The 26,961-nt window shown below is 41.9% G+C and overlaps 2 protein-coding genes across 6 annotated transcripts; one reads left to right on the top strand and one right to left on the bottom strand.

Moving 5' to 3' along the window:
• Positions 1-274: 274 nt before the first annotated feature.
• Positions 275-9,888, bottom strand: MRPL37 (mitochondrial ribosomal protein L37). Its single transcript, XM_075003253.1, has 7 exons — positions 9,437-9,888; positions 7,551-7,734; positions 6,915-7,030; positions 5,537-5,722; positions 4,210-4,367; positions 2,981-3,184; positions 275-2,476 (listed from the first exon to the last, which is right to left on the bottom strand). Exons 1-7 carry the CDS (start codon positions 9,810-9,812, stop codon positions 2,399-2,401), a joined length of 1,302 nt encoding a protein of 433 aa, XP_074859354.1. The 5' UTR covers positions 9,813-9,888; the 3' UTR covers positions 275-2,398.
• An 87-nt stretch (positions 9,889-9,975) lies between these two features.
• On the top strand, positions 9,976-26,550 carry CYB5RL (cytochrome b5 reductase like). 5 transcript variants are annotated; one of them, XM_075003378.1, is made up of 8 exons: positions 9,976-10,042; positions 11,854-12,033; positions 13,291-13,439; positions 14,445-14,532; positions 17,618-17,722; positions 20,687-20,890; positions 21,650-21,695; positions 26,005-26,075. In XM_075003378.1, the coding sequence occupies exons 2-7, from the start codon at positions 11,857-11,859 to the stop codon at positions 21,692-21,694; spliced, it is 768 nt and encodes a 255-aa protein (XP_074859479.1). In that variant the 5' UTR covers positions 9,976-10,042; positions 11,854-11,856; the 3' UTR covers position 21,695; positions 26,005-26,075. The 5 variants fall into 5 exon arrangements, with proteins under 5 accessions (XP_074859479.1, XP_074859478.1, XP_074859480.1 ...); XM_075003377.1 differs by lacking the exon at positions 21,650-21,695 and having other exon boundaries at positions 26,005-26,550; XM_075003379.1 differs by lacking the exons at positions 21,650-21,695; positions 26,005-26,075 and adding an exon at positions 23,267-25,253.
• Positions 26,551-26,961: the final 411 nt, after the last annotated feature.

Raw genomic sequence — 26,961 nt, 5'->3', positions numbered from 1 at the left:
GTTTTCAGACTGTAACTAGGATCAAAAGTAGTTCCTCAAGGGTAAGACAGCACCTAGAGCAGGAATGGAGGGAACTACTTTCATGGAGGTTCCTGGGAGATGTTTCCTCTGCAGTGCCTGATGCCTAGTCTGGAAAGGAACCTAAGGAAGTAGGCCATTGGCTTGACCTATTCTAGGGCAACTACTTTTAATTGTTCTGAGAGCCATGTGACACAGCCAATGCCTGACTGAACTGGAGCTGTAGAACGTTGGCACCTGACAAGCACTACAGTTTTTGTACAGCTATTAATCCAGATTTATTCCTATGTAATTATATGCAAAGAATAGATTCCAACACAATTCGAATAGATGAGCTATTCATCTCTTGGGCAAGCAGAATTAATATAATCTAGATAAATGTGGTACATCAGTTGATTTTTTCCCCCCTTAGCATTTGCCCTTGCATACTGAATTTCTCAGCTTGATTTTCTATGGAAGCTGTCCCCAGGATTTATTGGGTACTCCTGCTGATCCAGAATTTGACTAGTGAAACAGCTTGAGTAGGGGGCTAAGGCTCTCTAATGCTTCCTATTAAAAGACCACCTAGGAGGTTTTTAGCCAGCACATCAGCTGAGATAAGGAAGCAGAGACTGGTATCAGATTTGAGGCCCTAGGATGCTCACCAATTCAACAGTATGCCTGAAAAATAGTGCAAGTTATTGCTAGCTCCTATGTCCTGAGGACCTGGAACACAGAGTGAGAAAACGCTTACCTATGGGCCACAGCCAATCCAACCTCTTTTGCCTTCAGTTACAAATGACTGATCCGAAGGTAGAGTTTAAATTCATAAGTGTCTGCAGGGTAAAAATTTATGCTTTTCAAGACTTGAAGGTAGCATTGACAATCCATTCTGATTTCTTGCATAACAAGCCCCAGAACTTTCCCAAAATAATTCCTACAGCAATTGTTAAAATTCCAACTGGATTTTTTTCTAAGATTCTCCATGACACAATTCACCACAACCCATTATAAATGGTTCCACTGCAGAATTACCTTCCCTGTTAAAAATTTACACCTTATTCCTCGCCTGAATTTGTTTTGCATCCATTGGATTTTCCTCCCTTTATCAGCATGTTGAAGAGCATATTATTAAATGTGTTTTCTCTATAGGTACTTAAATTGTAAATCACAGCACACTTAACCTTTTCTTTGTTAAGCTAAACAGACTGGACTCGTCTGTTCTTTAAGGCATGTTTTTGGATCTTTTTAATAAAGGGGGGGGTCAGATGAGTTAACACCCTCCTTGAAGTGTGGTTCTGAGGCCAATTACTACAGTAGCACCCCAATATGTCTACAGTGGACCTGGGATTGAGTTTCCAACCCTGTGTGGACTGACGAGCTCAGGTGCTAAAACACTGTGTGGCCCTTGCCGCTCCAGCACAGACCCACTCAAGCTGTCCACCTGAGCTCAAACTTAGGGGCTCAATCCTGCTCGTCTCCCCCAACTCCCTGTAACTATTAGCTATAGAACAGGAGCAGGCACTTTTCAAAGAGGAGGCCATGCCATGAATTTTGGTACTGGTCACAGGTCAGCTCTAGGCACCCCCAGAAGGGGTGGGGTTGGGGGCTACAGAGAGACTAAGTGTGAAAAAGAAATACTTAACATGGGGGAGACAGCTGTCATGACGCTGTGTGGGCTGCAGTGTGTGTGTGGCACAGACTGGGTATATTTCTGAGAAAAGCCAGCCTCTGTGTCTTCACTTCTGAGCGAGTTCACTTTCCATCCATGGCAGGCTTACAAGGCTCTTTACCAGTCATTTTGCCCTGAAGAATTTCACTTCCCTGCCTATAGAAAAACTCTTATTTTGATGGCAATAAGTTCATATTCTAAAGTCACTAATTAAAAGCTCAGCAACAGGTTATTAAAACCATATGGGAAATAAAATCAAAGTGTGGTGATTGTGAAGGCCCACACTCTCAAGTCTTTATGGGATGTATTGTCTACAAAATGCAACCTAGTAGTTAACTGTTGTGCTGTTTGCTTTGGAGACAGTTACCTGCTCAACACATTCTGTGCTAAGATTCTGCTCTACCTGGATTTTTGCTCTGCCAGCTGCTACAGCTAGCATCTGCGCCTACCAATGGAAAAATGAATGGTTTGCATATCCCTTTTGCTGATGGTGGAATACTGGGTAAGTCTCACTGAGTTCATATGTACAATGAAGTAGTGGTACAGTTAAACTATTGAAATGAAAGCTTCTATTCAAAAGCACATTCTTGAAAAAAAGTCTAATTTCAAATATTAGTTTTTAAACCCTTAAATAACTATTTCAGAGCAATATACTATCCCATTTGTTTAGCTGTACAATTTTCTGATGAATAGCAGAAAGCAAACAAAGGATTTGATATGAGTCGAATTTTACACGGCTCCATGCAAATACAGTGCCAGAAACTTCTTGAATACGTCAGGTCGATAGCCGTATATTCCAGGAGGAAGCTACAGAGAAAAGACATAGATATTCAATTTGTAATGAACTGATACTTAGCCAAGCAACTATCTTTCATTATACTTGAAGACAAGTGGGTTTGATTGTTTTTCCACTGGTATTAATCTAATTGGATAATATTCCGTTTACTTTATATTGAAGCTGACAATTGCATACAGGCGTATATTTTCTTAGTTACTTCACTGGAGAATAGCTTTTTAAATAAGCATATAATGAAACTGTATATATACCGAAGTTGTCCCGTCCTTGCAATTTAACTTTTTATGTAGCTGAATACACCTTACACACTCTCTCTCTCACACACACAGTCCTGACCGTTGCACAACACTAGAAGCATTCACAATGGAGCACCAAAGTTATAGTCAGAACTAAACAGCCTATTGTCCTAACTATCTGTGCATGTTCTCAAAAGTTCAAATATATACACAAAGGGGTAGGATTTCCAATAACTAATTCTGGTGAGTAAACAAGTTCTCTCAAGCCTGTAAACTTACCTTGACAACTTTTTTGTATAAGCCTGGACGATATCTGATGTAGTCATACATATACTGATCAGAATCAATCCAGACAAGGTTTTTAACACCATCGCTAGAGACCAAGTCCGTTGTATTTAACTGAAACACCATGAACTGGAAGATACGTCCCTCTGTACCAATGCTTTGTACTACAACTGGGTGCTCTAAAACTTTGGGATCATTCTAGGGGGGAGAAAGAGGAGAGAGAGTTACAACAGGTACTGGATGAGAAGATGCAGAATCAACAATTATCATTCGGCTTAAAGATAAGACTTTAACAGGTTCTTACCCAGAAAGTTACTCTATCCAAACAGGCTTTGAATTTTGTATTTTAATTACATTTCTCTTTCAAATAGCAGTGGACCATAAATTTATAGTGGATTACATGAATATTCTAGTTTTTCACTTCAGCCGCAGCCAAGACAGTTGCTTCAACTGTTTTCTACCCTTTGCCAGTCTATTCTTAACTCTACTCTTCTACTTTTTCATGAATACACAAAAATAATTGCTACTGGTCTAACAAGCTGTTACTCTGAACTGGCCATCATCTTAATTAGAACACACCTGTAAAGGTTAACTATAAATTTCTGGGCTATGAGGTCACTAGTTGATATGGCAGACTTCAAAATATCGTAAAATCAGACTTGACTTAGACTTCACAGGCTTTCACCTCAAGGTCACCAGTTCCATTTTAATCCAGGTCATTAGTGACTAAGTCATTGCTATCTAGTGCCTGTTTATTGGCCTATGAAATACTTTAAAGAGCTTCACTCCAGTTTCAAATGAAGAAGTGTCCACATCACAAGAAGTCGACATTTGTGGCCATCCTGCTTGGAAATTTCAACTATAATGCTACCCACTCCCACCTAGCATTGATACTTTTAAGTTAGGACTATGGCACAAGGATGGGATAGTGTAGGAAAGCTTGGAAAACAAGCACCTAAACTAAAGATCAGCAACAGATACCTCTTATCTGTACAGTAAAGTGCAGGTAATACATATTTCAATAATCTACCTACTAATCCCAGTGTGAGATCATTGCACCATTTTCAATTTTGTATACCTGAGCAAAACTCTTTAGTGCTGTCTTGCAATTTATTCATCTCCAACCACAGACTGTACTGCACCTTCAGATAATATTACAACAGCCTCCATGAACAATGACTTCTATTATAGTAGTGAGGTGAAATGGTCATTTCCATACGTACCCCATACAGAATCTTGGCCTTTGCCAGTGCGTTGCCAAAAGCAAACATGAGCATTTTAGCCCGGAGTTGTTCTGGTCTAAATCGGGTTGGACGAAGATTAGCTGATTCCACGAAGAACAGTGTGTGAGCGTGAGGGTAGGGATAACCCTCTCTAAAACCTAAATTTCAGGTCCATGAGATTAAAAAAAAGCTTAGTACAAAACGAAAAAAGGAAACATAGCACTTAAAGACTAATGAAATAATTTGTTAGGTGACGAGCTTTCGTGGGGCAGACCCACTTCTTCAGATCTCCTACCTCTCTGTTTAGTACAAAGTTAGTCTTGTATTTAATCTCTTCAGTAATTATTAAATCAGGTGAGACTTATCACTGAACAAGCAAGCAGAATGGATAAAAATCAAGGCTTTAACAGTAAGACAATGGATTCTTTTGATTTAAGTATTTTGATTTTTTTAAAAGTCAGCAATAAAATACTAAATTTCTAATTTAAAAATAATGAAATCTCAAATGTTACAACTACACTTAAATTTTCATAAAATGAATTAAGGCAGGCATCTTGAAACAGTTATCAGTTGCTAAGCCAACTTTTCACAGCAGTAGCTTCCTATGCAGGCACAGAGAATATCCATCATTTGGTGTTATGCACATAAATCTCACTGACTGGGAATGGAAAAAAACATGAAAATTTGTACTTGTTTTCAGTCTACGAATCAAAATAGCAGTGGGAATGGGGAAGAAGAGAGCTAGTTGCAGAAGTTTTAAGGACACTATACACAGTCTTCTGAGGACTTGTCAGAATAAATAAAATTTGAAAATTAAGGTTTACGGATAGCACTCAGTTCTCAACTGACTGCTGCAATTGCAAATGTTAAATTTATGTAACATAGGGTCTCGTTTAATAAAACAAATGCTATTATGTTTGCAACTTAGTACTTATTAATGTGCTGCTGCTGCATCTGCAACTTGACACAGGTAAATATGTACTATTTGCTAATTTGATTTTTATTATCTAAAAAAGTATACCTGCCTAAATGTTGTAAAATGCTGTACTCTGTAAATTAACGTATGTTAGTGATCAGATTTGTAACGTTGTTTAAGAAATGTGAACTCAGTGGAAAATTGATATTTTTTTATTGATTTAAATCAATCCTCCCTGAAAGTAAAATATGCTATATTAGCACTAGACAACTGGGTCCATCGTCTAACAACTATGTACCATCTAACCTCAGCACATGAGGGGAATCTGGAAGTTAAAGATTTTAGTCCTGTCCTTCTGTCCACTAGTAAACCATTCAAGTTAAGGTTAGGTAAGTTCTAGACAACTTTTACCTGTATCGTTTCGCTCTTCATATACATTAACTTCCTGAAGATCAATTGTAGGAAAGATGGGAAAGAAGGGCTCTAGAGTGTGGTTTTCTGTAGCCAGAATCTCATCATTTGAGGCTACTGGCTGTAACGGGTTCATGGCATTCAAAAGTATTCCATTCAATCCACGAACCTGAAGAAGAGATGACCCTATATATACATATATAAAAAAAATGCATACAAACATTACATCAAAGACTGACTACACACTGATACTTAATTTAGAATAAATCTACCACCACATTTATTACTTAGATTTATTTTTCTACTGCTATAATTGCACTGTAACATATATTCAAAGATAGCCTAGGTCTTATTTGCTAATGTTTAATATTCTATGGAAAATTAAAACTGTAGGCTGACCACTGTATAATCAATCATGAAGTGTCACAACAGTATTACTGCATAAATAATTTTTTTCCCCACAAGACATCTTCCCCACCCCAACCCCTAAACAGATGTTTTAGAGAACATTTCTATTTATCCAATTTGATACTTATTGGTCCTGTATTCCTTGAGTGGCTTGAACAACTGCACACACAGATGCACAAAAGTTATTTAGAAACCAGTGCTTATATTCCTCATGCTCCATTATCTGTCTCCCCTCCCTGCAATGTTGTTCATATTCTATAAAGTTCAGATTGTAAACTATTGAGGTCAAGGGACCAGTCATCTTACATCAATTATGCCTAACACACTAGTTCAAGCTAGAAGATTCTGAGCAGGTATGTAATAGACAACAAGAAGTCCTGTGGCACCTCACAGACTAACAGATATTTTGGAGCATATGTATGTAATAGAATAACCAATTAGACAACTAACAGATAAGCATCTATCTGCTTATTGGTTTATTACCTATTAGTCACAGGTGCATGCTGCACTCCCCCTTCCCCAAGTACATAGGGAGTAGCCAGCTCAGCCTCTATGCCTCCTTGTGCTGACATCAAGCAATTTCGCTCACTGCCACTCTGCATTTAAAAGGCTGAGCTGGTGCAGAGGATAGCACAACTTCTGTCCCCACTCTGGGGATCAGGTTCTTCCCACCTCCACCCTCTGCTGCCACTCTGCATCTAGGTGGATGATAGAAACTTAACCAGCCTGACTGCTGGTTCAGCCTTTTAAATGCTGAACAGCTGGGGGAGGGCTGGTATCTGGTTAACTGAGTAAGACACAAATTTTGGCTCTTTAACATCCCTAATTCTGAGGCACTTGGTATCACAGATGTTAGCTTTCTTTTAGTCTTTATCCATCTCCTTGGCTTTAAAGCTAGTATTTTTTTTTCTACTCCCTCTCAATGTTACAAGGGAAGAGAAGCATTTGTCACCAATAACAAGTTACTAACCTCTCTCCCATGTAGCTGCCACTCTGTAGTCTCTAGCCAACACTCTTTTACAGAGGGAAGGATACTTGCTAGCCATTGTCCTACACAAATGTATCAAGTCTTCCAAGAGTACAGGGCTTTGGAATGAGAGACAAGCATTAATAGGATAGGATGCAAAATGACTTTGAAAGTTATAGGTATACAGAACGTACAATGTATTTCAGTGCATAAATACACTTAAACTATAAAACATTCAGTATGAAATTATGTAACATTTCCAAATGCTTAATGCAGTTGTTTAATATTTAAATCCATCTGATATACCAATCGTGTGCTAAGTCGAGTGATATTTACTTTCTATTATTAAAACAACTGACATCTATCAGCTGATGTGATAAAACAGAACTAAGTTTGTACAAACCCAACTAACATTTTGACACAAGATGAAGACAAGTTTTGCATATGCACAGAGGTACAACTGTAAAATGTGAGGACTGGCAACCAGATACAAACTGAAATCATCCCAGTAACATTAAACAAACAGGAAATATGTTTTGCTTGTAATAGTTAAAACAATGTTAACGGGCTGGTTGAAGCAGAGCTGTCCTGAAAAGGCAGCATCATAAGTAAAAATGTCATTAACTTTTCAGGACTTACCAATAACTCTCTCTCTCGGGAATAAGTTCAGTGTTATGCCAGACACGGGCATGGGAGACTGCATTTTGTACTCTCTCATCCTGATTCTCTAGTTGGTTGGCTGGTTCATCAATAATACTAAGTACTTTTGGAGGTAAGCCTTCTATTAACTTTGTCTTTGTTAGCCACAGTGCTTGCTTTACCCCTTGAAGTCAAATCAAAATGTATTTATTGAAGAGATTCAGCTGTGTTAACAGTGCCAGATACTAATTAATATAAAAAATGCTCTTAGCCATTGGATCTAAAACACTTATGCTATCACTAATCTAGAATACATCTCAGCATGACCAAGTTATCAGGAACATTAATTTTATGTATAGTCTGACCACTTTCATTTACATACTGTTTCTGAAATAAGTGTGTATGGCTCATTAACACCATGTAGACTAACATCATACAATATTTTAAAGATATTTGAAATATTTTGCCTACTCATTTTTAATCCTAGTATACTGTCTTATGAATTACAAGAAAATAAGAGTACTTGTTGCTCAGCAAAGGAGGTAAAATTTCTCTGCATCTTACACTTCATGTTAAATTTAATGGGATTTTGTATTCTGAGGCATGCAGAATTTGGTGGAAATTAAGTGCTGCCACCCATAACCAAGGAAAAGAGTCCCTGTACCCTGGCCCATCTTTCTTTATATTTGTTTAAGTCATCATAGTAGCTGGAACTTCTCAGCAAAAAAAAAAAAAAAAAAAGCCCACTGTGCACAGCCCTGTACCCCTTACAAACATCCAGTATTTTGATTGGTCCACTCTCCTGAAAAATTAGATGCTAGATGACTAAGTGCACCATTATTATTTTGTGTGAGTGATTTTGGGGTAGCCCAGGTCCCACACCCCACCACGAGTTTGGTTACAGCTAGTTTGACGAACTCAATGCCTAATTGATGGGAGCAGTTTTAGTACAAGCAGCAACCTCCACCTAAGGTCATAGGTAGGGCCCTACCACATTCACAGTTCATTCTGCTCAATTTTGTAGTCACAAGATTTTGAAAAACAAATTTCATGATTTCACCTATTTGACATTTTTATGGTTGTGTAATTGGAAGGGTCCTGTCCCAAAAGGTTATTGTAGGCAGGTTGCAGTACTGGTAGCCTTACTTCGGCACTGGTGATGGTGCTGCCTTCCCAGCTGTTGGCCTGAAGCCCAGTTCTGAAGGTAGAGATGCTCCCAGCACTAGCACACAAAGATAGCACAAAATGGTATTGCCATCCTGACTTCTAGGCTGCTGGTGGTTTAGCTCTGTCTTCAGAACTAGGGACTCACCCAACAGCCACAATGCACTGGCTGCTTAGCTCTGAGGGCAATGCAGCAGTAAGGCTGGCAATACTGTGACCCCCTGCACCTCCTTTTTCGGTCAGGACCCACACCCCCTATATGCAAGGCACAGGTCTCTCATGTAATTGTGTCCTGTAAAAGTAATCAAAAATCAGATGTCAGGTTATGTGACACACTTTAGGTCTGGACTAGTTCCAGGCTGGTGGCTGGTTGTTACCTTATTTTGTAGCTGCCCCTCAGCTGCTGCTCTCTATCAAGCCATGCCCTGCACCCCACTCCAAAGTACCACCATGACCCCATTGCTTGTTGCACCTGAAGACCTCATATAGTTAGACTAGCAAGGTGAGGGCAGACATGGCAGCAACAGCATCTTCTCCCCACCCTCCGGCTGGGGCCGTGAGGCACAGGGTCGCACTAGGCTGCCGAAGGTAACGCAAGCAAGCACGGCCTTCGCCGAGAACTGACCCTGACTCTCCCACGGCCGCTGCCGTAAGCGCCGTCCCCCCAACACCCTGCTCTGCCCTGGTAGGGCTGGGCCCTCTTGCTCCCTCCCCCGCGCTACCTTCCAGCATCTTGCAGCGCTGGTGGCACACATAGCACACGCGCTCCTTGTACAGGGGCATCTCCTCGTAGCGCGGCCCCGGGGAGTGGCGGGGGTGGTGCCAGCCCCGGTCCCAGGGCGGGAACTGGGGCCGACTCAGCCAGGGCACGAAGTGCTGCTTGCCCGCGTAGGTGACCTGCTCCAGGCCGGGGATCTGCTCCTGCACCGGCCGCTTCTCCTTCAGCGGCGTCCCCGGGGGCGGCCCGCGGACGGTCCATGGCGTGCGGGGCAGCGGCCTGCGCGGGGCGTGCACAGTCTTGCCGCGGTGCGGCCCGGGCGGGCCCCACGCCCTCAGCGCCCCGGCCGCCGACCTCACGGGCCCCCACAAGGCCGCCATACTCGGCTCCCGACGGGGGCTCCCACGCACTCAATGACTACAGGCCGCCATCTTCCCTAGCGCTGGGCATGCCGGGTACGCCGCGCGGGCGCGCTCGCTCTTCCGCCGACTGACGGCACCGCCAGCCAATGGCCCGTGAGTACGCGCTTCCTGGCCCGCCCCGCGAGCCCGTTGTCCGCGCGACTGTAGGCGCCGTTGGGCCGTTGTAGAGAGCGCGCGCGCGGCCGTCGGTAGGTCCCGAGCCTTGAGGCTGTCTCGGTCCTGTGTCCCGGCAAGGGGCGGCGGCGGGGCGAGTGTGCGAGGGGCCGAGCCAGGGAGTCGGGCGCGGGGAGGAAGTGTCAGCCCCTGTCAGCTTCGCTCTGCGCCCCCCAAGCGGGACTCTTGGTCTCCAGGCGCCCCCCCCGGTAACCTCCACAACTACTGTGGCGCCCGGGGAGCTGGGCAGAGGCGCTTTGGGGGCGGCACCTAGGCCCTGCCACATCGCTGGACCGTCCCGGTCAGTGCCGGGATCAGCGGCGGTTGAGATGGTGCATCCCGCTATTTTCGGCGGTTGAACCCCGCCCTTCTGTAGGGGGGCCGTTGTGGGGGCCCGGCACGGAAAGGAGCCGTGCGAGCTTATCGCGTGGGGCTCACACCACGGCCACCCTTACGTCTGCCCCGTCTGTGCAGAAGTGAATGGGCAGTACTGTGCCCCTCCTAAAATAACTTCCTGGTGTCCTTGCAACTCCTTTTGGGGTCAGGACCCCCAATTTAAGAGATGCTGCTCTCCCCTGTGAAGTCTGTATGGTTTAGGGGAAAAGTGCACCAAAGACCAGGTTTCACAGGAGGACACCAAGTTTCATGGCTTGGGACTCATTATTGTGTGTGGCTGGGAATTGGTAAGGTTCCTATAGAGAATCATAACCAGGGGGATGCTAGGCCCCCTTTCACCAGCTGCTAAGGCCAATAGGCCCCAGGGTTGCCAGCTTCCTAAATGGACAAACCTGAACGTCTCTGCCCTGCCCCTTCCATTCTTCTCCCTGCGTGGCTTGCTCTTCCCTAATCCTCACTCACTGGGGACTCTATCTGGGGACTCAGGATCTGGGGTGGAGCGAGGACCAAAGGTTCAAAGTGCAGGTGTGGGGTGGAGCAGAGGATAAGGGATTTGTGGTGCAGGAGAGGACTCAGAGTTGGGGCATGGAGTTGAATTGTGGGCTCCTGGTGGGACTTTGGGTATGGGAGGTAGCTCAGGACTGCAGGTGGACAGGCTCCATGAAGGATTTTGGATGCAGAAGAGGGTTCCAACCTGGAGCATGGGGTTGGGGTGCAGGCTCTGGCAGATGGCTTAGGTGGCTTCTGGAAGTGGCCATCATGTCCAGCTCCTTGGTCAGGGTGGACAAATACCGGCCCATGGGCCAGATCTGGTCCTCCAAAGTTAGTCCTTGGCAAGCTGCGGCTGCTGGTTTTACCAGCTCCTCCTCAGGTATTAGAAAACACAAATCTTGTTGGCCATGGACTGCTGTTCACAGCCAGTGGGAGTGACAGGAAGTGGTTTCCTGGTCCATGCCACTCCCCACTGTTCTCAAACTGTTAGAAGTGTAAAGTATTCTTTAGCACTGCCGTTAGTGATTTATATGAATATTGAGAACTGCCACAGTTAAATTCCTTTTCCTATCTAACATATATGCAATGCAAACACATTTTTTACTGGGCATAAACCAGTCACCAAAATGTTAAGGTGTTTCTTACACCATCCTCTGCATCATTTGGTATTGGGTACAGTCACTGACAGGATAGAGGACTTTGTGTGCCATTTTGTGCAGTATAACAACCCTGTGTTAAAGCAGAGGATTGCTCCCACTCACATGAAGCTGGAGAATTGCTGGTATCAAGTTAGCCGCTGTGTTTTCAGCTAAATAAAGTTTGGATGCCTCTTGAGTGAAATCTTTCAATATATTGAGATGGACGTCTTTAAAGCAGCAGATAGCTAGCACCAGATTCAAGTGTGCTTCTTCCTTAAAACATGTAGCTCCATGAATGATGCTTGCGTTGTGTTTTGTAGGTAATGAGCGAAAGTGGTGATGACTGGCACTCTCTCATGCCTACTGAACCCTTGCAATCTCAGTGCTGTGGCAGTGGCTGCAAACCATGTGTCTATGATGTGTATCAGAAGGAGCTAGCCCAATGGGAAGAAGCCAAAGCAAAGAAAGACAAAAGCCTCTTGACCAAACAGAAGGAAGAGGTAGGAACTTCAAAGGCCTTCTTCATAGCATCAGTCAGTCAGTACTTCTGTCACATTTGTATTTATAAGTGTTTGATAGCTGTGTAGCTGAGGATGTTGCATTATGGTCTTTTACAGAAGAGTTCAGGCCTCCCTCACTGTACCTGCTTTAACTGGGAGTTGCCAAACCCTCTGAATTTCGCTGTCTATCTCATCAAAGTGCCATTTCTGGGGCCACTACAGTAAGCCCGCATCACCTGAGGCTGATACAATAAGGATAAAGCTCATTTGTGCAGGAGACAGAACTTTCTTTCAGGCCAGTCTGAGACTGTGGAATGTATTCATCAAGAAACTTAAGGGCTATCAAAAACTTAATCACCTTCCTTTCCAAGTGCAAGGTTCATTTCTTTGATCTTGCTGTGTCTCACGTAAATACATAGCAACGTGTATATTAAAAAAGCTCTCTAAAATCTTACCAAAGCATGACACTTCCCTGCAGGTACGTCTTCCTCTGGGGAGAGGATGAGAGAACACACACGATAGATACGTTCACATTCTTATTGCACTACTGAAAGCATTTAGATATTATGGTATGCACCTGTGTAGAGCAGAACATGGGGAGATTCCACAGCCTGAGTCAACAAGTTTTTAGGGAAAAAAACAGAGATGAGAGCATCAGTGTCTGTTCTGTTATGATAGCATTCACTGTTCACTTTCCTTTTCAGGTTGAGATAGTGAGGATAATAAAATTAATATTTTATGTAACGTTCAGTTATTTGCCTCTTCAAAGCATGGCTTTATTCCTGTCAAATGTTCTTTCAAATAAATCCAACCATGCTGATGAGCTGGATATTTCTACTAACATAATCAGCAGTGAAATAATTACCATGTTGATATTTAAAATGGTCATTGTTAGATTTCAGCGTTAAGGTTTCTGTTAGAATGGTAAATTCTCTTACAATTGTTCCTACTGCACATTCAGGAAAACAGCATAGCACTGAGTCATGTTTAGAAGGTTTTCTTCCTGGTCATAAGGTCTGGACTCTAACCTTTAAAACATGAAAAAAGAAAAGAAAAGAAATTTTGTATTCTGAGGAGGGGAAAAACCAGCAGAGAGACCCGCCTAAATCTGTGCAGGTCTCTTGAGTTTTCAAGGCACATTTTTCTGGCGTTCTAAGTTTCACTAGCACTAAACACTTTAAAAAAAAAAAGAAAGAAAAGAAAAGTGAAATGTAGGATGCCATCTACCCCAGTAATTATTTATTGTTGTTGTTGCAGAGTAGTAATTCAGGATTAAATCCAGATACATTTACTGCTTTCAAGATAAGCTCTGTGGAACAGCTAACAGAGGACACCTACCAGTATAAATTTGAGCTGCCAGAAAATAGCAGCCTGGGATTGAGTTTAGGACAACATATTGTGTTAAGGTACTATGCTTGTCTCCAGTTAAACGGGCTATATTACATGACTTAATATGCAGTTCGTCAGTATACAAAGATTTCATACCAAGCAACTCATAATTTCTGTGCTTTCATAATGATACATTTGAAAGAACTCATGAGTTCATTCAGTTTGTTAATTTTATTGTGAAAGACCACTCCATAACTTCATTTTTCTTCAGCGTTAGCTTTGTGTTGGTGGTGGGGAAAAGAGAACTAAGTATGGTTAAGACAACTAATTAGAAGAAGGAAAAAAAGAAAAAATAATTTTTTCAGCAGATGATTTCTGTCAATGTGAAGGCATGAAAGCAATCGGTACTAACTCAGGAGTAGAGTGTTAGACCCTGTACCCTGGGATGGCTAAGCACATTGCACTATTGAATCCAAAGTCCATGTGCTTTGTGACTGATTTCCAGCTGAGTTCAGGAAAAACATTCTCTCCCGTGGCATAGGATTTGCCAGAAAGGGGCAATATATGAAGAGCTGTTATCTGTTCTAGTTTCTTGTAGTGATCAGTGTCAGATATAGACGGTCATTAGGCATCATTACTATGTATCAGTTGTTATATATTTACTGGATTTTATACAGAGTAAAATGCAGCCCCTACCCCAACTAATTTATAATCTAAATTTACAAGTACTCTAGCATTTCGTCACAATACTGCACATTCAGCTGCGCCACACAAAATGTTTGTTGATCTCCTTTTCCTGATTTGTCTGGAGATATTGCATGTGTGACATAGCTGGTGCCTTTACCTAGAGAAACAGAGGAATACAAGAGAGTGTCGTAAAAGGTCTGCAGAGAAATCTGACGTCATTTCATTCCCTGGATCTTTAGCTAATTGAAGGAACATCTATATCAGCAAAGGATGACCCATGGGGAGGAAGGAATGGCTGCTGTGTGTTTCAGACAATAACCTTTGCTCCTCTCTCCAAAGAGTATCAATCAGTGATTCCAGTAATAGTTTCTTGTACCATCTTCTTTTCTTCTCAGAGGGATGGTGAATGGTATGGAGGTTCAGAGAGCTTATACTCCAGTTAGCTCTGTGAATGCTGAAGGATACTTTGAAGTTTTAATAAAAGTAAGTAGTCTATATTAGATAGGTAAGATGGTAAACAACTTGGGATTGTGTTTTTCTTCCGCTGAATGTACAGAACTCTTTATTAATAAATCCAAATAATAATTAGCAGTGTGTGTCATGGCATATGTTTGTAATTACTTTGGGGCAATTGTTTTTTGCTGATTAGAGCAGACATTTCACATACACAAAACTGAAAAAGAAGAGTTGTCTTGTAAATAAGTTATTTACAACATATTCATTCTTAAGTGATTCTTACAAAATCAAAACCAGAGTCCTACAATTGACTGTGGTGGGAATGAGATCAGGGCTTAGTTCTAAATCCTGTCCATGGAAACCCTGGGGGGGAAGATGTTCCTCTGGCCCCTTTTCGCTCCTGAAGTCTGCTGTGGGAATGTAGTGCAAATGCCAGTGGAGGATTTTGAAAGTCTGTGATACAACAGGAAATGAGCCCAGCTCTCTGGCATCCCTTTGTTAAGAAATTGTTTGCTTTAAAGATGCTTTTCAGAGTAATTTTTCATTTTGCTGAAAAATATATAGGACCATAAAGCATCTGTTTTGTGGTCTTCAGATTTAGAAATTGATATTGAGATTTGTTCCGGGTAAAATCCTGGCTTTATTGAAGCTACTGGCAAAACTCTAATTGACTTCAAAGGGCTGGGATTTCACCCCTCAATTTTGATGGAAGTGTTGCCTAAGTAGCGACTGCAGGATCAGGGCCAGCAAAAATAATTATTTTGTAAAGACAATCAAAATCAGTTCCTTTCTTCTGATCATATTTACATCTCTCTCCGGATTTGTGCAGTCTGGGAAGGAAGGACTTCACTTCAAGTGTAAAATTCTAAGTGCTACAGCTTCCGGGCAGATTAGAATACAGCCTCGTAGCCTCTGCCTCTCTCCCAAGAGTTTATACCTTTGAGGATTTGTTATTCATTGTATGATAGAATGTAGTCTTTTAGAAATGGATGTAGCTTTTATGAAAGACATTTATGGGTGGGTATTTTGCTATTATTGTGGCAATCAGGGAGAAAAGTGCTACATTTGAGCTGCATTAATAGGGTACATTTATAGGTTGACTGTGAAATTTCATGTATATGTGCTTATTACACAGGTTTTGCCTTTCAGTAATAATAGTAATGATTGTAATAATACCTTTCTTTTATATAGAACCTTTCATCCCAAAGGGAACTGTAGTGGTTCTCTGGCAGTAATAGAAGAGCTGCAACACCTCCTCGAAAAGTACCCATTTTTATAACTTGCTGTGTAGGTTGTAGTATATTTCACACTATTCAGGCAATTTTGGGAAGTACTATATTATTACTACTGTGTAATCCAAGTACTGTTCAAACACCTCTGTTTCCTATTGTTACACTATCACATTTGTGATACTACAGTTTAGAGTGAAGGAGTTGCTATTTACCATGCATAATGCTCTGTAACAGTCAGCCACCACCTGAGCACCTTACTTGTGGCTTATGTTCACTTTGTTTCCATTTCTTCAGGCTCCCTTAAGAAGTGAACAGACCACAGTATTTAAAATATTCCCTTCTGGGATCCAATTATTCAGTGCACAGAAACCCTCTGTCCTCTAGGACCCAACCCACGGTCAAGATCTCCCTCAAAATCCTCATCCTTCCTTTCCAGAGCTGGGTCCTGATTTAACAGTCACTCCCATGTTTTATTTGGCTGGAGTTCATCTTCCTGGCTCTGAGTTCTTATGTTCCCTACAAGAACCTTTCCTCACTTTCTAACACAACTTCTTGTTGCCTCTTGTTGGGGAATCAGCTGTCTGCCTCAGGTCCTACCGCATAAGTGGGCTGGAGCAGTTCCTTCAGTAATCAGAGATGGCTAGCCCTAGGTCTCATGTTCTTCAGTGCCCAGCCACACTGTTAACATCCTCCTGAGTGATCATATAACGCTGCAGTTTCTTTTGGTGTGAAACTGAGCATACAACTGTCACCCCAGCAGATATTTTTTTCTTTTTATTTATAAAAAAAATAATTCTAAACCAGTTCAGTCATGTCTCATTTAGATTAAGGGGGGATATTTGGGCCTGAAGAGTGTTGTGGGTCCAAATGTTTCCTTCCCACATCCCATTCTGAACATGAACTAAAAAGGGATGTTTTGCCACTGCCTTATACCTTGTGTTGCCATGCGTGCAGTGGAAGGTGAGTGTAAGATGCTCACCATGCAAACCATTCTGATTTAATACCTTTGCCACTCTCTCTGCATAGCATGTTAAATGATTACACCAGGTGCAAGGCCCATTGAATGTAAAATATTCTTGACAGCATCTTACAGCATGGATGCTGCTACAGCCATGACTAATTGGATGACCCCATGGTTTTAGCATTTCCCTTTGTGTCTTCCTCTGTTGCAGGCAAGCTCTGATCCTGCCAGTAACACATGAAGTCTGCACGCAAACGTCTCTAGCATTGTTTTCAGTGGTTTGTGTAGGTGAGGAAAAAGAACAGTTGTCATGAATACATTTTTGGTGAGGTCCATGTCAACATTTTTGTAGAATCTCAGAGCATCCCTTCACATTCAGAAGATTGGTACTAAAAATATCTATTTTAACTCTGTCTGTGGTTCTGTAGTTACTTGCTGTGCCATTGTAGCATCTGGGAGATCTGAAACAAAGTGTAAAGTAGTGGTGTTCATTTGAATATCAATACCCAGAATGCACATCCAGGTCCCAGTCAGTTAATAGCAGTGTTACATGGCCATGTTTTGAGCTTTGGAGAACACAAGAAAGCTTGCTGTGCTTTTGACTATAAGGAGTTCTTCTTTGTGTGCTTTGTAAATGAGCTTTCTGATAGGCTTTCCTAGCTTTAGTAAGCTTAGGCTTCATAAGTGTGTATTGTGTTTACATTATATTCAGGCTGGATTTGATCCAGTATCATTTCAATTAAATGTCTTTGTTTCTGTTACAAGTTTATATATTTTGTAAATAGAACTGTCATTTTTAAAACTCCTGAAATGTTTATACCCCTGTTGTTTAAGCAAAGATAATTTTGTAATTAACTTTAAGCTGGGAAACTTTCCAACAAAGTGTAATTATTCTTTCCTTTTGTGTGATTTTTAATAGTGTTATGAGGCTGGGCTAATGTCTCAATATATAAAATCCTGGATTGAAGGAGACATGGTCTTTTGGCGAGGGCCATTTGGAGGCTTCCCTTATAGCCCAAATCAGGTTAGTTATGTAATAGATATGGACTGGCTCAGCACGTGGGATTCACTTTGTGTGACGTACCAAAGGGAGATTGTCAACCACATTACTATTTTGATTATTTTAAGGATTTACACATTTACTGTACAGTGCTACTGCACTTGAAAATGATTGAAGTAAATGGATGTTGTTAGAATGTAAAGTATTTAAGGAGGGAGGGGAAAAGGAGGAGCAGAGGAGATTATATAACCCTAGCTAGAGTTGCTGAGCATTCATTTACTTAGTGCTGAAACTAAGAAAACTGGTCCGAATTATCACTGAAAATTCCGGCTAATTTGTTTTGCATTACTTTGAACTGCTTTGGTGATTCAAGAACAATTTTGACCTGCGGAACGATGTTAGAGTCCTGGTCCAAGGGCCATATCTCACCCATTTGATATATTTATATGGCCCACTACATATCATCAGATTCCAGTGAAATGTATAGTCTTATGTCCATGCCACCTGGGGAGGCTGCAAATTTTGAGCTCATGTGCGGGTGCCAAGATCAAAGCAAAAATGGTTATATCAAATTTTGGAGAAATTTTCCATGAACATGGGCACTGGTACTTATTCTCTGCCTTTTGGATGAGAACTGTCATTCCGGTCATTAGAGATCCCCAAGCACTTGAAAAGGCACTGTGTGTAAACCCTGACTGGGCAACAAAATGGCAGATGAGATTCAGTGTTAATTCAGTATTGATAAATGAAAGTAATGCGTATTGGAAAACATAATTCCAACTATACATATAAAATGACGCAGTCTAAATTAGTTGTTACCACTCAAGAAAGATATCCAGGAATCTTTGTGGATAGTTCTCTGAAAACATCCAATATACAGTAGCAGTCAAAAAGTGACCAGAATGTTGGGACTCCTTAAGAAAGGGGTAAATAATAAGACAGAAAATATCATATTGCCTCTGTATAAATCCATGGTATGCCCACGTCTTGAATATTGTGTGTGGATATTGTCTTCCCTTCTCAAAAATGGTATATTGGATTTGGGAAAGGTACAGAAAAGGCTGACAAAAATGTTCAGGGGTGTGAAGCGGCTCTCCGTGTTAGGAAAGATTACTAAATCTGGGACTTTTCAGCATGGAAAAGAGATGACTAGAGGGGTATGATAGAGGTCTATAAAATCATTACTGGTATGGAGAAAGTAAATAAGGAAGTGTTATTTACTCCTGCACATCACACAAGAACTAGGGGTTACTAAATGAAATTAATAGGCAGCAAGTTTAAAACAAACAAAAAGACATTTTTTTTTCACACAACACACAATCAACTTGTGGAACTCCTTGGCAGAGGATAATGTGAAAGCCAAGACTATACTAGACTTCAAAAAAAGAACTAGATAAGTTTACAAAGGATTGTCTATCAATGACTATTAGACAGGATGGGCAGGGATGGTCTCCTTAGTGCCTCTTTTCCAGAAACTGAGAATGGGTGACAGGAAATGGATCATTTGATGATTACTTGTTCTGTTCATTCCCTCTGGGGCACCTGGTATTCAGCACGGTCAGAAGGAGGATAGTGGGCTAGCTGGACATTAGGTCTGACCCCGGGTTGTTATACTTATGTTCTTCTTTGTTGCCAAAATACATCAAAATTGATCTTTTGTTCAAAGGGGAGATGGCTTAGCAATTTAAGTAGGTCATTCAAAGTAAACTGAACAGTCAAAATATATCAAGAAATAATGCCAGAACAACATACCTGTGCCTTGCTTCCAGCCTGCTCAGGTAACTTACCAATTCATAAATTAGGTTTTGCAAACTGTACCACAGGAGACCCCAGAATTATTGGTAGTGTAGGAACATGTAGGGCCCAAATTTGAGGTGTGCTAAGCACCCCAGAATCCCATTGACGGCAGTCCCAAAGAATCAGTATGCTACATAAAAGGAAGCTGAAAGTTTCATAGCACTTAAGATAGATTTATTCATGAAAGACCTGGTTCCACTAAAGTAAATAGGAGTTGGAGCGGACCCTTTATTTTGCATATCTCTTCTCAGTGTAATAGAACTTTGGGCTTTGATTTCTGTTGGGATCCAGCTCATATGTCCTCAATCCAGCTCTTGAATGAGAGCAATTCATTTGGTTGTGAGCACTTCATCTCATTTTGTATGGATTCATAGGGTTTGCCATATCAGATCCAACCTGGTAGTTCTTGCAGTTTGATATCCAGTCCATGGTTATGGATAAAGGAGGCAGAATAGTTCAGCAGGCAGAGCACTAAATGGAATCAGGAAACTGGGGTTCTCAAAAGATATTCTGTGAGCTTGGGCAAGTGGCTGAACTCCTTCAACTTGTGTGAAAATCAAGCCCTTTCCTGCTTGAATTTCCTAATTTACAAAATAGGGATTATAATGTTCCCCCACATTTTGTATGGGCTGTCAGCTGGGTGAATAAGAAGTGCTAAGTATTACTATTATTTATTTGTAATGTCCACTGTCTCTGAGGAGGATAGAGAACTTCAACAGTGCATCAAGCAGTTGTATAGAGGAGGAAACAGTTCCTTCCTGCAGGTGCCCAAATTACGTTCTACAGTATGAGATTTGAAAGCTTTCATCTTTATCTCTGGGCTTGTCTACCATGGAAATATAAACCACTGCTGACAAGGGTTGCCACCAGTGGATGTAGCTGAACTGAGGCCTAGCGTATTTTAGTTGAAATCAAGGTTAAAATTCAGGGATATGTTTATATCCAAGGAAAAATAGTTTTCATTTTTTCTTATCATGAAAATATTTCTGTTCAACTTGGGTTTTGTAAAATCTTGCCTTTGAAAAAAACTACATTTTGTGTGTACGTGTAGCTGACACAGTCTCCCATTAGAGAACATCTCAGATATTATAGAGCTGCTTATTGTACCCTTTCAGAGCAATGGAGTTATCTAATAGGTTTTCCCATTTCCATTTTTTGTAATTCATTTAAAATCCTCTGCTTCATTTTTAGTATGGAGAACTTCTTATGATTGCTTCTGGTACGGGCATAGCACCAATGCTCCCCATCCTCCAGTACATAACAGAAAATGAAGATGATGAAACCTTTATAACCTTGATTGGTTGCTTCAGGACTTATGAAAACATTTACTTGAAACCTCTTCTCCAAGATCAGTCTCGGTACTGGAATGTCAGAATATGTTACGTCCTTAGCCAGGTAATGTTCTGATATAAATACATTCATCCCTGGGTTCTCTGTGGTGAATAATTCATTGCCTTCTCTGCTTTTGCCTAACTGTTACCTGAATTGACTGCTAACCAATGGACAAGGTCATGTGTTGATCCAGTAGCATCTGTCTAACAACATGTTCTGAAATCCTAACTACCAGATATTCAACTGTATCACTTACTAGTGAACCTGTCTTGACAGAAGTTCTATTAGAAAGTCCATCATGAAATAGTTCCCCTCTTCAAATTAATCATTGCAGCAGCTGCAAAACTGTATTTATAAAATTCTCATCTCTCTGTGACAGTCACTGCAAACTGCATCCAAAAGGCTTCTTTTTCAGAACCCATGTATTGATTTGTTAGCTCCTTTCATTCACTGCTCACATTCACTAGCTAATTCAGGGGTGACCTAAATATGGCCCATGCCAGGCTGTGGCCCATCACCAGCTTGCAGCCCAGTGGGAGATTCAGGCAGGCTCCCTGCCTGCTGTTCCCCAACATGCTGCTCAAAACAATTGGCTGTGTGGGCCGTGAGCTTTCTGCATCTGCATACCCCTGGAGGGGGCTTCACATTCTGCCCCTACTATCAGCACAATCTTTCAGCTCCCATTGGCCAGAAACCAGCCAATGGGATGTGCCTGGGCTGTGCTTGTGGCACAGGCAGTGCATGGAGGTCCAAACTCCTCCTCAAGGGGACACGGCATGCAGAGAGCACATGTCTCCTGTAATTGGCTGCTCTGATCTGCAGGTGGGGGCACAGTTCCCACTTGGCTGCTGGCTGGGAGCTGCCTAAGGTAAGCACCTCCTGGCCAAAGTCTGCTCCTGGCACCCCACCCTCTACAACCCTTCTTGTACCGCTGTGCCATGTCAAAACACAAACCTTCTAAACCTCCATTCCTGCACCCATACCCCCTCCCAGATCCTGCATGCCTTTCTGAAACTCAATCCCCTGCCCCAGTTCAGAACCCCCTTTTGCCTTAAGTCACAATCCAAACACCCTGCACGCCTGGGCCCCCTCCCGCGCACCCTCCTACACCCCAGTTCCAGGTCAGAATCCTCTTCTGCACCTATACTTCCTTCCAGAGCCTGCATGCTGTCCCAGACCACAATCCCCTGCTCCAGGTCACAAACCCAGTCTCTGCACTCCCTCCTATGCTCTTGCTCCAGGTCACAACTCCTTCCCAGGCCCTGCACCCCCTTCCACCGCAATTCCCTACTTCAGGTCACAACCCCCTCCTTCACCCAAATTTCCTGATCCCCCATCACATGCTGCACCCCAGTGCCCTATCCCAAGCTACTTTCTGCACCCAACTCCCTCTCTAAAGCCCACACCTCCATCATTAATAGAAAAGAGTGCAGCCCTTGAAATTTACCAAATCCTTGGCATGGACCTCCATCAAAAAATATTGTGACCATTACCTCTTTAAAGTGTTCATCATTTTTGTTTAAAATAACTTGATACAATGTAAACTTTTTGCTTTTCCAGGAATCTTCCCTGGAAAAACTTCCTTGGAGCTATCAGGAAAACACACACACAGGCCATATAACTGAGAACTTGATTAAGAAAATGATAAATTCTTGTAGAAGAAAGCCATTTGTGCTGATTTGTGGCTCAGTAGCATTTAATGAAGATATGACTAGATGTTTGAAAGCCATAGGACTCAACAAGGATTCCTATTTTGTATTTTAGCAGTGTGTTCCAGACTTGTTTCCTCTGAAAAGAAGTGCAGACCAAGCACACAACTGTTAGCTGTTTCCCATGCAAACATCAATATGTCTTGTCTTTTGACCAGTTTGGGTTTCTCATGCATATATTTTCATATGCTTTTGTGTAGAATATTTTATATAGGGTCCTTAATATAATTTTTATATATTATTTTAAAAATCCTTATAAAGCTATCTGAAAAAGTGTACCTGCTGCAGTAACTTGGCACAGCCAGGAAGGAAAAGAATGATAGTGGAAGTAATAATTCAGAATCCATGAAAGAGTCATTTAGCATTAACTTTACCTATGTCTTCTGTTTCATTTTGTAATTGAAAAGTACATGGTAAGCAACTCTGCTCTGATCTGTGCATTGTTGTCATGGTAATAACACACAAAAAGCTCTTTGACTCAACCATGTCACAGTGCACTATTTAGATGCTACATCAATGATATCTTTATCATTTGGACCCATGATAAAGAGACTCTTGAAGAATTCCACAGCGATTTCAACAGCCTGCACCCCACCATCAATCTCAGCCTTGGCCATTCCACATGAGAGATCCATTTCCTGGACACCACAGTACAAATCACTGATAGACAAATCAATACCACTCTCTACCGGAAACCCACTGACCACTACTTTTACCTACATGCTTCCAGGTTCCATCCAGGACACATCACATGATCCATCGTTTATAGTCAAGACCTTAGATACAACCGCATCTGCTCCAATCCAATGGACAGGGAGCAAAAACTTCAAGATCTCTACCAGGCATTCATAAAACTTGATTACCCACCAGGAGAAGAAAAACAAACAGATTGACAGGGCCAGACAAATACCCAGAAACCAGCTACTTCTAGATAGGCTCAAGAAGGCCAATAACAGAACATCACTTGTCATCACCTATAGCCTCCAACTCAAACTCCTCTCGTGCATTATTGACAATCTACAATGTATACTGGACCATACTTCCTTACTCTCAGTGGCCCTTGGTGAGAGACCTGTCCTTTCCGACAGACAACCACCTAACCTCAGGAAAATCCTCACTAGCAACCACACACCACACCACAGAAATACTAATCCTGGAACTTTTCCCTGCTGCAATCCCTGTTGCCAGTCTGTCCACATATTTACACTGGAGACATCAACACTAGATCTAACCACATCAGTTACATGATCGGGGCTCATATTCCTAATACTTCCACCAATGTGATTTATGCCATCATGTGCCAGCAGTGCCCCTCTGCTATGTATATTGTACAAACTGGACAGTCACTTCACCAAAGAATGAATGGACGTAAATCAGACATGAGGAATCTGAGTACACATAAACCTGTCAATAAGCATTTCATGGAGCAGGCCATAGCATTCACGACTTGAAAGCCTGCATTCTAAAACAAAGAGACTTTAACACCAGATTACAAAGGGGGACCTCTGAATTGGAGTTCATTCTCAAGTTCAATACTTTGCACCTTGATCTTAACAAAGATATCCATTACTTTACACATTACAAGGACAGTTTCCCCATCTTTGATATTTGTAGTGATCCCAGGCAGATCACTTAACAGACGCTTGCAGTTGCCAGTAAGTAATTTTCTCCCCACCCCTTCTTCTGTCCTATCTAGCTGATTTGTCATTTATTTATTTATTTATTTCTATCTTTCTGTTAAGGTCTATTCCCCTTAGTTTTCATTTATCAGGAATTTTCCAGATCTGAAGAAGTGGGTCTGTCCCACAGAAGCTCATCACCTAATAAATTATTTTCTTAGTCTTTAAAGTGCTACTGGACTGCTTTTTTCTCTTAATCCAGAGATTATTGCCAAGAGTATATCTGTACTGCAAAAAAGACCAGGCTCTGTCTCAGGTTTGAACCTGAGCCCCCATTCCAAATCACTCTGATCCAGGTCAATGTACATTCAGGATGCAGGCCCTAGGAGCCTTCTCTTCGGGTGGTGGCTCAGAGCCCGAGTCCTGCTGTGGTTGAAGTCCAACCCCACTCATTTTGCAGTGTAAACAGAGGTCAAGTCACAGGTGCCAGTCAGAAGGACTGCCTTGTATAGTAGTATGGATTCAGTAACTTGTCTGTGAGACCTGGATCCAGCAATTGTTCACAAAGCAGTGTGGGTACTCAAGCACAGGCTTGGAAACACCAAATCCACAAGCCCAGGTTCCGCAGACCCACGTTTACAATGCAATGAGACATAGCTTAATATTTCTGGAAGCAATAAAACCTGCAGTTCAATCAAAATATTTCAACACTTGCTTACTGTTATATACACAAAAATCAATGGGGTTATTCACATTCTGAAAGTTGGCACAGGCTTAGGTGCCGTGCTTAGTCAAAGTCAAAGGAAGTGGAGTTGCTGAATCTGTTCTGCTGCCAGAGGCAGAACGTTTGGCTGGTGCAGACTAGACGTTGTCCCTCGGATTCTTTAGCAACAAGTCCTGACTACCTCCAAGTTCCATGCAGATCCAGGCTCAGCCAGTTGTAACAGGCTGCAGCAGCTGATGAGCTTGGAAATAAAAATGTTGGGTTTGCATTTTAAAACATCACATTGTTAATGGAAAACAATAGTAGGTAGTAAAAGTGTGTCCAGTTATATAATGCTACGTACCTCGCTTTGAGACAAACCAGTGAAAAACACTATGGCTACATCTACACTAGCCAAAAACTTTGAAATTGCCATGCAAATGGCCATTTAGAAGTTTACTAACGAAGCGCTGAAATACACATTCAGCACCTCATTAGCATGCGGGTGGCCACGGCACTTCGAAATTTATGCGGCTCGCCACCGCGCGGCTCGTCCAGATGGGGCTCCTTTTCGAAAGGACCCCGTCTACTTCAAAATCCCCTTATTCCCATCTGCTCATAGGAATAAGGGGACTTTGAAGTAGCCGGGGTCCTTTCAAAAAGGAGCCCCGTCTGGACGAGCTGCATGGCAGCGAGCTGCATCAATTTCGAAGTGCCGCGGCCACCTGCATGCTAATGAGGCGCTGAATGTGTATTTCAGCGCTTCATTAGTAAACGTCGAAATGGCCATTTGCATGGCCATTTCGAGGTTTTTGGCTAGTGTAGACACGGCCTATGTGATGGTCGGTAACAGAGGGATAGCTGTGCTAGTCTATATACTATGAAAACAAAAAAGCAGACCAGTAACACTTTAAAGACTAACAAAATAATTTATTAGGTGATGAGCTTTTGTGGGACAGACCCTGTAGAAGTGGGTCTTTAAAGTGCTACTGGTCTGCTTTTTTGTTTTCATATGTGATAGTCAGGTATGGCTAAAGGACATGGCAAAGCATCTTGTGCACATAAGCATACACGTGATGTACAGTGCACGTATTCTTTCTCCACATCTTTAAATTCATCTTAATTAGCATTTTTATTCTGTTTTAGGGATTCCACATACTGTGTATGCTGTGGCTATGGCACTGTTCCAAGTCTGTCATCAAACACCTGTGTCTGAGTGTCCCACTTCACTTGTAGCTAGTAACATATCTAAGCTCTTCCTATGTGAAGGAGACATATTTCAATTGTTATTCAAAATAAACAGCATGTACCAAAATAACACAAAATAGTGTGGCATTCACATACTGGGAGGATGTGAAATTGTCTGAATGAGGGTCCCACAGACACTGGCTAGTCACCACTATACCCACAGTCTCATCTTTGCTTTTGTTTCCGATGGTGATATTGACAACCAACTTATACCGAGGAGGCGTGACTTGTTTGACCAAGTGTTTTATTTCTTCACTTAAAGCATTAGTGAGGCTGGCGCATTTTGCAGGCTCATAAGTAACATTGCCGAGTTTGGTTGGTAAATATTCCCTTAGCAGCTCTTCTGCTCTGGCACAAGAGAATTTCTCTTTCGGTATTGCAGACGAGACTGGAATCTGTAACAAAGAACCATCCCTACCATTTAATAAATTTATTTGTATTACAGTCGCATCAAATGTCCTTAGTCAGGCTCGGGGGCTCCTTTGTTTTAGATGCTGTACAAGCACACACACATTACAATTACAATAAATTCTGTTCCAACAGTATGAATTGGTAGTTTTTCAAAGCACTTCATGGGCTTTAACTAGGAAATTTCCAGTCAAGTCAATGAGTTGTCACCAGTTACCAGGAGTCTAAAATTAACCCACTCTAGACCCACCCCTACTAATGTGTGTGTGTATTTGCACATTAATGGAAGTGGGTCACAATCATCACCCCAACACAGAATGTGGTTCTGGTCCCCCAGCCTATGTAAAATGGCAGGATATATTCAGGTCTTTTTCCCAATTTGGATACATGGTTTAAAAACCTGGTCAGATCTGCTCTGGAATAGCAAACCATGTTTTTACTACCTTG

The sequence above is a fragment of the Carettochelys insculpta genome, chromosome 9, assembly GCF_033958435.1.
Source record: "Carettochelys insculpta isolate YL-2023 chromosome 9, ASM3395843v1, whole genome shotgun sequence".
NCBI classification, from domain to species: Eukaryota; Metazoa; Chordata; order Testudines; family Carettochelyidae; genus Carettochelys; species Carettochelys insculpta.
The sequence above is the reverse complement of the archived record's forward strand: the minus strand, read 5'-3'. Positions and strand labels throughout refer to the sequence as shown.